We start from the raw sequence: 12,541 nt of genomic DNA, 5'->3' as shown, positions 1-12,541 counted from the left end.
TTTGGGGGCTGTAAATATGTCAATGAAGAGTGCAAGTGTTTTTTTTTTTTGTTTTGTTTTTTAAACAGCCTCTGGTTTTCTTTCTTTGTTTTTTTTTTTGTTTTAAAAAAAAAAAAAAAAAAAAGAACAGCCTCTGGTTTTCTTTTTTTGTTTTTTTGTTTTTTTTAATAGCCTCTGGTTTTCTAAATTTACTACCCACTCATCACTTGACACAATTAAATTGTTGGGAAATGAGGTTTAATATGATTAAAGCTGACTCTGTCATGCTAAAGTTTTAACTAGATTTACGACGTTCTAAAATGTAAATGACTCTGTAAACACTCATAAAAACTTTATTGAATGTTTCAGACCATAGGTTATAACCAAGTATGTTTAGGTTCTATGTTTGGCCCCTTTTAATGCGAAAATAACAAAATGTGTTGTTTCTTTTTGAACATTTGAAGTGGAGTAAAAGTGGAGCAAAAGGAATGCTAAAGCAGAAACATGGAGACCAGAGTCCAGTCTGGGATATTTTCACTGTTTACTGAGGACAAAGATGCAGAATGAAGTTAATGTTTGTAAATATAAACACTGGAAACTCCTTCAGTTATCACCTAAATGGCGCCTATTTAGACGTGCTGCATGTCAGAGCAGCGTAACTTCCTTGCTGCGCCTGAAACGTGAGAACTTGATGATAGAGAAGTGAAGGCCATATTACAACGCTTTTGTAATGATAGAAAACATGCTAGCAATTAGAGCTTTAGATGGGAAAGGCTCTTGTTGATAAATAGTACGTATAAGGAGCCATGTTTAAACATTGAGAACAATCAGAAACCTGCTTTAAAAGCACCGCTAGCAGCACAAAGCCTCTTCCAGCTCTGATTGGTGGATTAGACTAAAAACATAAGAGTAATATCTTAGTGTTCACTTAATTCAAACAAAGTAAGAAATAGTCTGAAAGTGTCAGAGTGACATATCCTCCTCTGTACACTAGAAATAAGTGTTTCTCTTATTTTATAAATCTTTTTTATTCAGTAACCTGATAGATTATTATTTAGTTATATTATATAAATTAGTAAGAAAGCATTTAATAGTCCAATCTTTCAGTATTCAACACAACTGGCACAATAAATAGCTAAACATTTCATTGTGAAATATTATATAGCGAAAAAATTATCTCGATTAAAGCGAAAACTCAAGTTTTTTCTTATAAATCAGTCGTTAGTCAATCAATAAGATTTATCTACTAAAGATTAATTAACTTAATTGATTACTTTCGACCCTACGAACAACCGTTCTCAACCTTTTTCTCATTAACTCGCCTTTTCTTTTCTTTGTCTTCCTTTCCTTCGCTTCATCCTAAGGCGTTCTTCTCTCCTCTCCGGGTTTCTGACACCTTGGTTTTTTTCCATTATGCTTCACAGCTTTGTTCTCCACGGGAACAACAAATAGACCAATGAAAAAACATGTGCAGAGGGTGCTTATGGGAATTGTAGTGTTATAGCATCACATTTTAACCTGTTTAATTCAGATTCCATTTAAGAAGATGAAATAAAAAATGCTGGAGTGTTGATGTCAAGCCCTGCTTAAACCTTTTAAAGTGTTGGATCGCGCTACGCCATGCCTCCGTGTCTGATCAGCTTTATATGATGGGAAAACGCAGTTCACAGCTGTGAAATGGAAGGAAAACTATTTTTTTAATCTGTTTTTATTTGACAATCGTATTTGTGACGGTCTTCCTGCATGTTCTCCCTGTGCATGGGTAGTTTGTCTCCGGGTACTCCTGCTTCTTCCTGCTGTCCAAAAACAGTTTTATGATCCCAAATTGCCTTTGGGTTCTTCACAATAAGTGTGCATGGTTCCATGTTCTGTGTTAGCCTGTAATTGGTGGGCTGCACCAAAAAAGCAACTTGGTTTATTTTTGCTTAACGCTGGAGCCAATCTGGAACAAGCACAACAGATTTTTCCAAATATTTCCCTCAAGATCCATTAGATTCCTGCGTCACTACTGGTGATTACACTACAGTTTTTGTGTTTTTATTTTGGAGGTTTTTGACATGGTAGGGCATCAGAGAATCAGGACAGGACTGACAGAAGAATTAACTTTGGAAAGGAGTTAAAATCTCAAATAAAAGCGGGGATGCAGAACTGATGCAGACCTGTCATTAACTACCGTATTTAACCTCTGTTAATCTTGTAACTTTAAAGTGATGAAATTATAGTGTGCTGCTATAAAACATGAAGAGGCTGAATCACCTTATGAGAGACTATAAAAAAAACTGTACCGGTACTCCAGAGGCAGACTCACCGACGTGTATAAAAGTAAAGTTTTGCAGAGAGAATATTGCTGTACACTAGTTTATATCTGTTAATGAACAATACTACCCACTTCTTTAGATATTTGGTCTTGATATGAATCTTCCAGCTCCCTAGAGGGGGACAGTTCTGTAGTTGTAGGGTAAGTGGCTCGTTGAGGCACTCAGTGTTTACAACAGTGCTGTTTTCAAAAAGGTCCTGTAGGGGGAGCACCACTCAAAAATCAGGTAGAGCTGTTTTTCAGTGTCCCTTTTAGCCACTAGGGGTGTTAGACCAGAAACTCGCAGGTTTAGTGCCTCTGAAATGACCCTATTGTTGCAGAAAACAGTCTCCTTCTGTGTTTTGGAAGTCATAGAGTTGAAGACAAGGGGCGTTTCGTGCTTGCGTGCTCGCGTTCTCGTCAAGTCCGATCTTCCTGCGTTCTCGCCAACAACGGACTTGACGAGAACGCGAGTACGTACTCACGTTCTCGTGAATTGAGAAACGCCCAAGGAAATATTTAGCCCTGAAGATTAACTGGTACATCAGAGAACCAAAAATATGTCTAAAAGAATAAAGATCAGATGTGTTTTGTAAGCGAACAACGTTTAGCTTAGCTGTCTGGGTCACATGACCCATTCAGCAATGGATGTGACCCTTTCAAGTTCAACTAGCGAGTCTTTTGATTAGAGCAGTCTACACGCAGCATTGAAACGCAGGAAGTATGGAATATTGACCAGAAAAATTATTTAATATTTCTCATATTTAGTTATACTTAGGTCAGACGTTATGCAGTGATGCTTTCAATCCACCAAAGTAAGCAGAAAAAGCTTATCAGTACTCTGTACATTCACTCATTGACCACCATCCCGCTCTGGAAATGTGGAGGGCCGTTATCCTGCAGTGAACCCTGGTCTTATATCTTCTTTAATAAACCAGATTTTCCTTCCATTTCCCAACTTCTGAACTTAATTTTTTAATTTTTGCCACAAAGAAGCCTAAAATAATTAAATTGTAACATTTGAAAGGAAACTTTTCCTTCTTTTTTTATTTCCTTTATCCTTCAGGGGGCTTCTCTAAAATAAAGATGAAAAATGCATTTTTGCACTAGTTTAAAAAAGTGTCACTTAAAAACAGAAAAAAACTATTGTATCCAGCTGGGTTCTATTTTCCCACTGAATGTAAAGTAATCTGTAATCTGTGCTTATTTTCAGTTACGCTGCGATGTTGTGCTGCTAGCTTTAATCTGTCCTGTTTTAGCATGTGTGTGATTCAGATGTGTTGATGTCTCCTGCAGAGTAGAAGGAAATGCTAAACCTAATGTACAGCTAAGGACATTTTATAACAAAAATAAAGTTTTATACAAAAGAACAAAAATGATTCCAGTTTATTTTTCATTGAATCCTTTGTAGAGTTATGCTTGATAAGGATCCATGGCATGGCTCAGGGGCCAGCACAAGCATGCTGGTTTAGGTTAAGTTCCCTAAACTTCACATGTTTCCTAATCTTCACATGTTCCCTAATCTTCACATGTAACATAACCTTCATATGTAACCTAACCTTTGCTGGTACCCTAACCTTCACATATACCCTAAACTTCACATGCATCCTGACCTTCACATATACCCTAAACTTCACATGTACCCTAACCTTCGCATGTACCCTAACCTTCGCATGTACCCTAACCTTCACATGTACCCTAAACTTCACATGTACCCTAACCTTCACATATACCCTAAACTTCACATGCATCCTGACCTTCACATGTACCCTTAACTTCACATGTACCATAACCTTCGCATGTACTATAACCTTCACATGTACCCAAACCTTAACATGTACCCTAACCTTCTTAGTACCCTAATTTTCACATGTACCATAACCTTCACATTTACCCTAAATTTAACATGTACCCTAACCTTAGCATATACCCTAAACTTCACATGCACCATAACCTTCACATGTACCCAACAATTCAATGTACCCTAAACTTCACATGTACCCAAACCTTCACATTTACTCTAACCTTCTTAGTACCATAACCTTCGCATGTACCCTAAACTTCACATGTACNTCACATGTACCCAAACCTTCACATTTACTCTAACCTTCTTAGTACCATAACCTTCGCATGTACCCTAAACTTCACATGTACCCAAACCTTCACATGTACCCTAACCTTCTTAGTACCACAACTTTTGCCATGTACCATAACCTTCACATGTAGCCTAAACTTCACATATACCCTAACCTTCACATATACCCTAAACTTCACATGCATCCTGACCTTCACATGTACCCTTAACTTCACATGTACCATAACCTTTGCATGTACCATAACCTTCACATGTACCCAAACCTTAACATGTACCCTAACTTTCTTAGTACCCTAACTTTCGCATGTACCATAACCTTACATTTACCCTAAATTTAACATGTACCCTAACCTTAGCATGTACCCTAAACTTCACATGCACCATAATCTTCACATGTACCCTACAATTCACTGTACCCTAAACTTCACATGTAGCCAAATCTTCGCATGTACCATAACCTTCACATTTACCCTAAATTTAACATGTACTCTAACCTTCTTAGTACCCTAACTTTCGCCATGTACCATAACCCTCACATATACCCTAAACTTCACATGTACCCTTAACTTCACATGTACCCTAACCTTCACATGTACCCTAAACTTTGCATGTACCCCAAACTTCACAAGTACCATACCTTCACATGTACCCAAACCTTAACATGTACCCATACCTTCACATGTACCCAAACCTTCTTAGTACCCTAACTTTCGCATGTACCATAACCTTCACATGTACCCTAAACTTAACATGTAACCTAACCTTAGCATGTACCCTAACTTTCACATGTACCCTATTACAATAAGGCTGTTTTAAAGGAGTTTTTTAATTAGATGTTTACCATATTTCTCAACAACTCATTTCAGTGGTGTGACATTTATTTCAACTGTATTTTATCAGTGTTATTTTTACACTCACATATATACACTGTAATAAGAAAATTATGTCATCAAAACTTCTCCAAAGCCTTTGTGATCTGTCTGCTGCTCCTTGGTCTTCAGGATGTTGTTCCTTCCCGTTTCGGATGGTTTTGTTTAACAAAATGCTGCAATGATCCAAACTTAGCTTAAATGTTTTTCTACCAAACCAACTGCTCGATTGTGCAAAGCTCTGGATTGTGAAAATTCTTGGACCACTTAAGAAAGTCAGATATGCGAGGAAACACCCCCCTTTTCTGGAAGATAAGATCTCTATGTGAAACACAGGACATCTGGTTTGCATCTCAGCAACCTGGAAACTCCAGAGCTCCTTCTCTTCCCGTAACAACCTTGAGCAGCAGTGTTATATGAGAACTTTCTGTACACTGATCAAGTTTTTTTATTTTTTTATTTATATATTTGATGTGGTTTCTGACACTGATTGGTAAACTTAAACCATGGGACTTCCCAGAGCATCCCTGCTGTTTTATAACAGCCCCTAACAGAGAGCTCAGACTCAGATCTGCCTGCAGTGCAGCGTTCATCAGCTCTGCTTTTGCTCTTAAATTCCTGCAGATATCTGTCTGAAACCCACTGCTGCAGAAGAACTCATCTGGTAAGTCAGTTTGATGTTTTTAAAGCCTCAACTTTTACAGCAACACCTTCTGCAGAAGTAAACTATCCTTACTTTTACTGCATAAAACAAGCAGATGCATTTAAACAACTGGGGAAAAAAAGTGAAAAAAAATAATACTGGGTTTGTTTATTGAATAGGAAACTTGTTAAGCAAGGGGTGAAAACATTTCAAGTGTCAGCAATGGCTCCTAGCTGCAGCTTGATGCTGCTGATGTTCCTCAGCTGCATATCGGGGAGCCTGGCCTGTCACTGCGACCGTTACCCCTGGACCTCCTGGTCCATCTGCACCACAACCTGCAACTACGGCACTCAGTTTAGAAGCAGGTGAGACACGACAACTACAGAGTTCAGAAAATGCTGGAATTTGTGCTCTTCTGTATTAGAAAAATTGCAGTTGAGTAACAAAGAACCAGATTATATGTTGTTGTGAAATCCAAAGAAGACGATGATTGATGTATTTAGAGACTTTCCTCTCTTTCTCCCGTAGGAGGCCTCCTTCTGGTGATGATTCTTATTATTGGAAGAACAGCTGCCAACAGCTGTGTGCCAAATTTGAATCAAGGGCTTGTAACGAGCAGGCTTGTCCGATTAACTGCGTGTTGTCGGAGTTTACCCAGTGGTCCGACTGCTCGCCCTGCGCCAGGAAGCAGGCAAGGAACTCACAATCACGTGAAATACATTTTTCTTCCTTTTTTCATACAAAATTATTGGTTGTAAAGAGGAAAGTGTAACAAAAATCTACTATAAACACAGAAAACTGAAGAAACAGATCACTGTATAGATATCACAAGAACTTTACAAAAAATATTTTTATTATAAATCATATATCCTGGACAATCAGAAAGTAATTGTCTTGTGTAAATTGGCAATAAAAGGGTTTTTATAAAAGGAGAAAAAAGGAACTTTGATTAATGTGCAGAGGTGGGTAGGAACTAGTTAAATTACAGTAGCTTGAGTTACTGTTTAAAAAAGATGTACTTTTAAGATTAGTGGGAGTTTTAGTGCATTTTATTTTTTCTCAAGTCAAAACCTTATAAAGTATCACAACTATTATTAAGTTTTCTGGGTACTCAGTGTATTTTGTGTAAATTAACTTGGTGAAAAGAAGCTTTTTTTTAAACAAAGATGCACCATAAAGACACTTATTTCCTTTTTGCACTCAATGCTTATTGGTCTGATGATATTTTCCATCTGCTGAATCTGTTTATCTTTAGAGTTTGAGTGAAAATATTTTAAACAGTTTACTGTTTCTAATCTTATTCTAACATATTGTAACTTTTGATTTTGTAAGTACTAGTTCTCAAATGATGTATTTTGAAGTATTCACTCCACATAAAATTGTTATGAAGAAATTACACTATGTTTTATATATATTTTTATCTCATTTTTAGAAAAAAAACAGAATTTGCATGTAATTTTATATTTCTATACATTATTTTAAGACAGTATATATGTTGGTAAGATCTGGAGTGGTAAGCAGATTCGTGAATGAGTACTTAGGTAGTACTTTAATCAGCCTTTCTGATCTGACTAATTTCTTGGATGAGTATTGTCTTACTTTTACTTTATTAAAAATATAAAAATATGGGTTTACTATGTCTCGTTACAAAAATGCATTTGTTTAGATTAACCTCAAGAGATTTGAAATAATACTGATTAGTTATGAAAAGTAAGTAGCTTATCTGCATTTTGCAGCAGTCTTCTCAGTTTGGAGAATCAGGTTAAAATTCCAGTGTATAGTGTATAAAGTGTATAAAGTACTTAAAAAAAACAGTTTAAGGAAAAATACCTTAACAGAAGATGTTTAACTATCTGTTCACAATCATATAAAAAATAACCTATCTAAGAGAAAGAAAACTTAACAGTAACTTAGGTTCTTTGAGAGGGGTCTGGCTGCAGACCTGCACTGTCGGGACCAAGAGCTGCACCAGTATCCAGAGCTGCACTGTCAGGACCCAGAGCTGCACCAGTATCCAGAGCTGCACTGTCAGGACCCAGAGCTGCACCAGTATCCAGAGCTGCACTGTCAGGGCCCAAAGAAGCACTGTCAGGGCCCAGAGAAGCACTGTCAGGACCCAGAGCTGCACCAGTATCCCGAGCTGCACTGTCAGGACCCAGAGTTGCACTGTCAGGACCCACAGCTGCACCAGTATCCAGAGCTGCACTGTCAGGACCCATAGCTGCACCATTACCCAGAGCTGCACTGTCAAGACCCAGAGCTGCACTATTACCCAGAGCTGCACTGTCAGGACCCAGAGAAGCACTGTCAGGGCCCAGAGAAGCACTGTCAGGGCCCAGAGAAGCACTGTCAGGACCCACAGCTGCACCAGTATCCAGAGCTGCACTGTCAGGACCCAGAGCTGCACTATTACCCAGAGCTGCACTGTCAAGACCCAGAGCTGCACTATTACCCAGAGCTGCACTGTCAAGACCCAGAGCTGCACTGTTACCCAGAGCTGCACTGTCAGGACCCAGAGCTGCACTATTACCCAGAGCAGCACTGTCAGGGCCCAGAGCTGCATTGTCAGGGCCCAGAGCTGCACTAGTACTCAGAGCTGCACTGTCAGAACCCAAAGCAGAACTTTCAGGACACAGACATGCACTTGTACCCAGAACTGTACTGTCAGGACCCAGAGTGGCACTGTCAGGACCCAGAGCTGCACTGTCAGAACCCAGAGCTGGCCTGTTAGGACCCAGACATGCACTAGTACCCAGAGCTGCATTGTCAGGCCCAGAGCTGCACTGTCAGGACCCAGAGCTGCATTGTCAGGACCCAGAGCTACATTGTCAGGCCCAGAGCTGTACTGTCAGGACCCAGAGTTGCATTGTCAGGCCCAGAGCTGTACTGTCAGGACCCAGAGTTGCATTGTCAGGACCCAGAGTTGCATTGTCAGGACCCAGAGCTGTACTGTCAGGACCCAGAGCTACATTGTCAGGCCCAGAGCTGTAATGTCAGGACCCAGAGTTGCATTGTCAGGACCCAGAGCTGTACTGTCAGGGCCCAGAGCTGTACTGTCAGGGCTCAGAGCTGTACTGTCAGGACCCAGAGTTGCATTGTCAGGACCCAGAGCTGTACTGTCAGGACCCAGAGCTGTACTGTCAGGACCCAGAGTTGCATTGTCAGGACCCAGAGCTGTACTGTCAGGACCCAGAGCTGTACTGTCAGGACCCAGAGCTGCATTGTCAGGACCCAGAGCTCCAGTTTCAGGACCCAGACTGCACTGATGGAACCGGAGGTTTATTCAAAGACTTTCAAAGTAAAAGCGAAGTTGATTTGAGGCATTTCAAAAGTCAAGCTAGTACCGATAAACTCCCCATGAAGCTAGCTTACTTTCAAACAAAAAAAACTATGTACATGCACAATTTGCAGAACAATAGATATATGCTACATAGAAATAAGTCTGCATTTGGATCCATGGATGGAAAAGGGCATTTGGTCTATAATACATTTTCTAAACGACAATGGAGGTTGGCTGTTCAATGAGGATTTTTGCTCACTGTATAATTTAAACTCCTCCTATGCTCAGTTTAAGACGGTCATAAACTCTAATCCACCAGTAAAAATATGCTGAGTGCTATTCCCAAGGGAATCGAATACAGATTTCGGTATAAACTTCTGGTCTTGACAGTGCAGACCCCATTTTGCAAGCAAGACTATCTTAGGTTCTTTTAGGTGTTAGGAAAACATTTAAAATGAAAGGTAAAAGTATGCATAACTTTCTGAAAATTCAGAGAAAATAAAATAAACAAATGTTTCTCTATTCAAAGAGGAACGAAGTAAAGAAGGTAAAGTATAATTTTTTATGTCTCTAATGTAACAAAATAAAAGTAAAGCTCAATTAATCAAAAAATACCCAGAAAAGTACAGATTTTCAAAAAACTGTAATGAAGTAAATGTAAGCAATTAGTAAACACTTCTTTGAAAATCCCAAATCAAGCTGGTAACTGCTATAAGCAAGGGCACAAATTAATTTTTACATTTTTGTTCTCCAAAGTGTTTTTATTAAGCATTCAGTCAAGAAAAATACAATTTCAAGTACATTAGAACAATTTTCCCCCTTTAACCCCTCGAACCCCATTAAGGACAATCAAAATATGACAATGTGTATATAAATTTTTAATTAAACATCCAAAAACTGAAGTATTTTCCTAATGGAGAATGATGAAAGAACTAAATAGATTTTCAGTGGAATTTGTAGTCTGTAGCAACATTTACAGCGATCCTAATGCTTATTTGCTCCTAAAAGCCATGTTGATAAATGTACCTCCTGAGGAAACAGATGACTGAACCACCTCAGCTGACCCTTTCTAGTGGAGAAGCAGCAGCTCTACTCTGAGTCCCTCCTGAATGTCCGACTTCCACACCCAGTTCTTTAAGGAAACCATAGGGAAGGATCTTATTTCCGTCACTTGTATCCACGATCTCTTTCTTTTGGATAAGATCCACATTTTTCAATCATAGGTGAGGAACAATCGGCAAAACTGCTGTGGTAAAAAGTGAAACAAATTATAAAATTAAAAAATACCATATTATAGAATATTGTTAAAATCATAAGTATACTTTAGCTGGATTTTTCTTCACAATCACCTTGTGAAATATTTCTGGATTTTGCTCTGTAAATGTTGGTGCATTTCTAATGATGCATGTTTGTTGTACATTTTAAGAAACATCTGGCTTTTGTTAGAGTTGTGCCTTACAAAGTCTTTGCTAGCAGACGTGTACCTGTATCAGTAAACCCAGAAAAGAAATGCTAACCTTCACATTCATCAACATCTGCTATTTTCTTGTATTATGACGGAGTATTAGGGCCAGGCTAGAATTTTTTTTATTTACTTCAAAAATAAAATCGTAATTTACGAAAATAATCATAGACATAAAAAGTCGTAACATTACGAGAATTAAGTCGTAACATTACGACGGTGTGCAAAATAATTGTCACGACGATGCATCGTGATTCTAATTTTTGCAATCTACTACTGTACATCGATTCTTGAAGGCAAGAATTGATTGTTAAAAAAAAAAAAGAACAAATACAATACATGAATGGTTGGCGCACATCAGCCAAATCAAGTGGAATACAACTTCCAGTCCAGCAGATGTCGCTGCGGATTTGTTGACGCCCGCTGCTTTGGGTCACAATGTCCGGCCGTGGGATACTGAGACGAGTCATATGAAATAAAACATGGAGGACACTATGAAAATTCGCCCCAAGGCTCCATCACATTTCAAGACAGATACTTGGATGCATTTTGGCTTTAAAAACAAAGAAGGTAAAAACGAAATTGATATGACGCATGTAATTTGCAAAAGGGGAAATATACATTTGAATGTTTTCATTTCATTGGTTTAAAGGACCACTGAGGCCATGTAAACGGCTCTGATTATCCTTATTTTGTTATTTTAATGAATTTGATGAATCCTAAGATCTTTTTGTCAGTGTGTCCACGCCAGTAATAGTAATATTTCTGTCCAGTATTTGTTTTCATAGCAACACCTCCAAAAGTTATTTCAATAAATACAGCTATGTATGAATTCAGATGCTTTCAGTTATGTATCAATTGAAGACACGATCCAGATCATACGCAGCCAGTCAGCCACTGGTAAGGGCTGTATCTTTTTCTTACAGTGTTCAGTGAAAATATCGCAATGCATCGCAATATTTCAAGTATCGTGATACATGGTGATAGAATCGCATCGTGGCATGTGAACCGTGATTCGAATCGAATCATGACTTCTTTGCCAATACCCACCCCTAAACATTACCAAGAATAAAGTTGAAAAATAACGAGAATGAAGTCATCATACCACAACCCATTTCAAAAAGAAAGCTTCGAGCTCCGACCAGCAGCCGACTAGCTCCACCAATCAGCAAGCTGAGTCCACTTTGACATCCTGCCCAGTTTGATGCTGCTGCTAAAAGATTTCCTTATTTGTCAAACCGATTCAAAGTGTAACTTCACATGATGCTCCACATTCCTCATTTTAGGGAAGAAAGGACTTCTTGTAAGAGTTGTCATAAAATACAACTTTATTCTCATAATATAAGGATTTTTTTCTCGTAATTTTATGACTATTCTTATTGCGACTTTATTCTCGTAATGTTATGACTTTATTCTCATATTACAACTTTATTCTCGAAATAAATTTTTTTTTATTTAGGAAATAATTAGTCATATTTAAAAAAGCATATAAATAATGAACAGTACATACAGCAATAATTAGTATTTGAAAATAAGTTTTTAGCGGGAAAATGTTTCATATTCGCAAAGAATAACCGTATTTTTTTTTATCTAGAAGCAAAATCACTGGAGTCAGATGTGTTTCCATCAGTGTTTTTATTTTTATGTTTTTTCAAGTAGCACATTAAAAGAGCTTGATGGTAACAGCAAAATATTTAGTTTTTTAGATTTAATTTTTAGCAAAAGTTTTTTAACGCTGGTTTGACATTGCAAACATTTACCTCACAGGGCTGATCATCTAATTTTCCATTGCCTAGCCACCTGAATGCCAGCATTAGAATTGTACTTCTGTCTCAATGTCTCTGGATGGAATACATCACAAAAGGCAAGGCAAGGCAAGGCAAATTTATTTGTATAGCACAATTCAGTACAAAGACA

At 38.2% G+C, this 12,541-nt stretch overlaps 1 protein-coding gene across 1 annotated transcript in view; it reads left to right on the top strand.

The window, feature by feature from the left end:
• Positions 1-5,613: 5,613 nt before the first annotated feature.
• Positions 5,614-12,541, top strand: part of c6 (complement component 6) — a 27,311-nt gene continuing 20,383 nt past the window's right edge. The window contains exons 1-3 of the mRNA XM_015394062.1: positions 5,614-5,903; positions 6,062-6,247; positions 6,411-6,573. Of these exons, the coding sequence (XP_015249548.1) occupies positions 6,105-6,247; positions 6,411-6,573 (306 nt within the window). The 5' untranslated portion in view covers positions 5,614-5,903; positions 6,062-6,104. The remainder of the gene's footprint in view (positions 5,904-6,061; positions 6,248-6,410; positions 6,574-12,541) is intronic.

Source organism: Cyprinodon variegatus, unplaced genomic scaffold, assembly GCF_000732505.1.
Source record: "Cyprinodon variegatus isolate N-32 unplaced genomic scaffold, C_variegatus-1.0 Scaffold670, whole genome shotgun sequence".
Lineage (NCBI taxonomy): Eukaryota > Metazoa > Chordata > Actinopteri > Cyprinodontiformes > Cyprinodontidae > Cyprinodon > Cyprinodon variegatus.
Note: the sequence above shows the minus strand (reverse complement) of the source record. Positions and strands in the feature narration are given on the sequence as shown.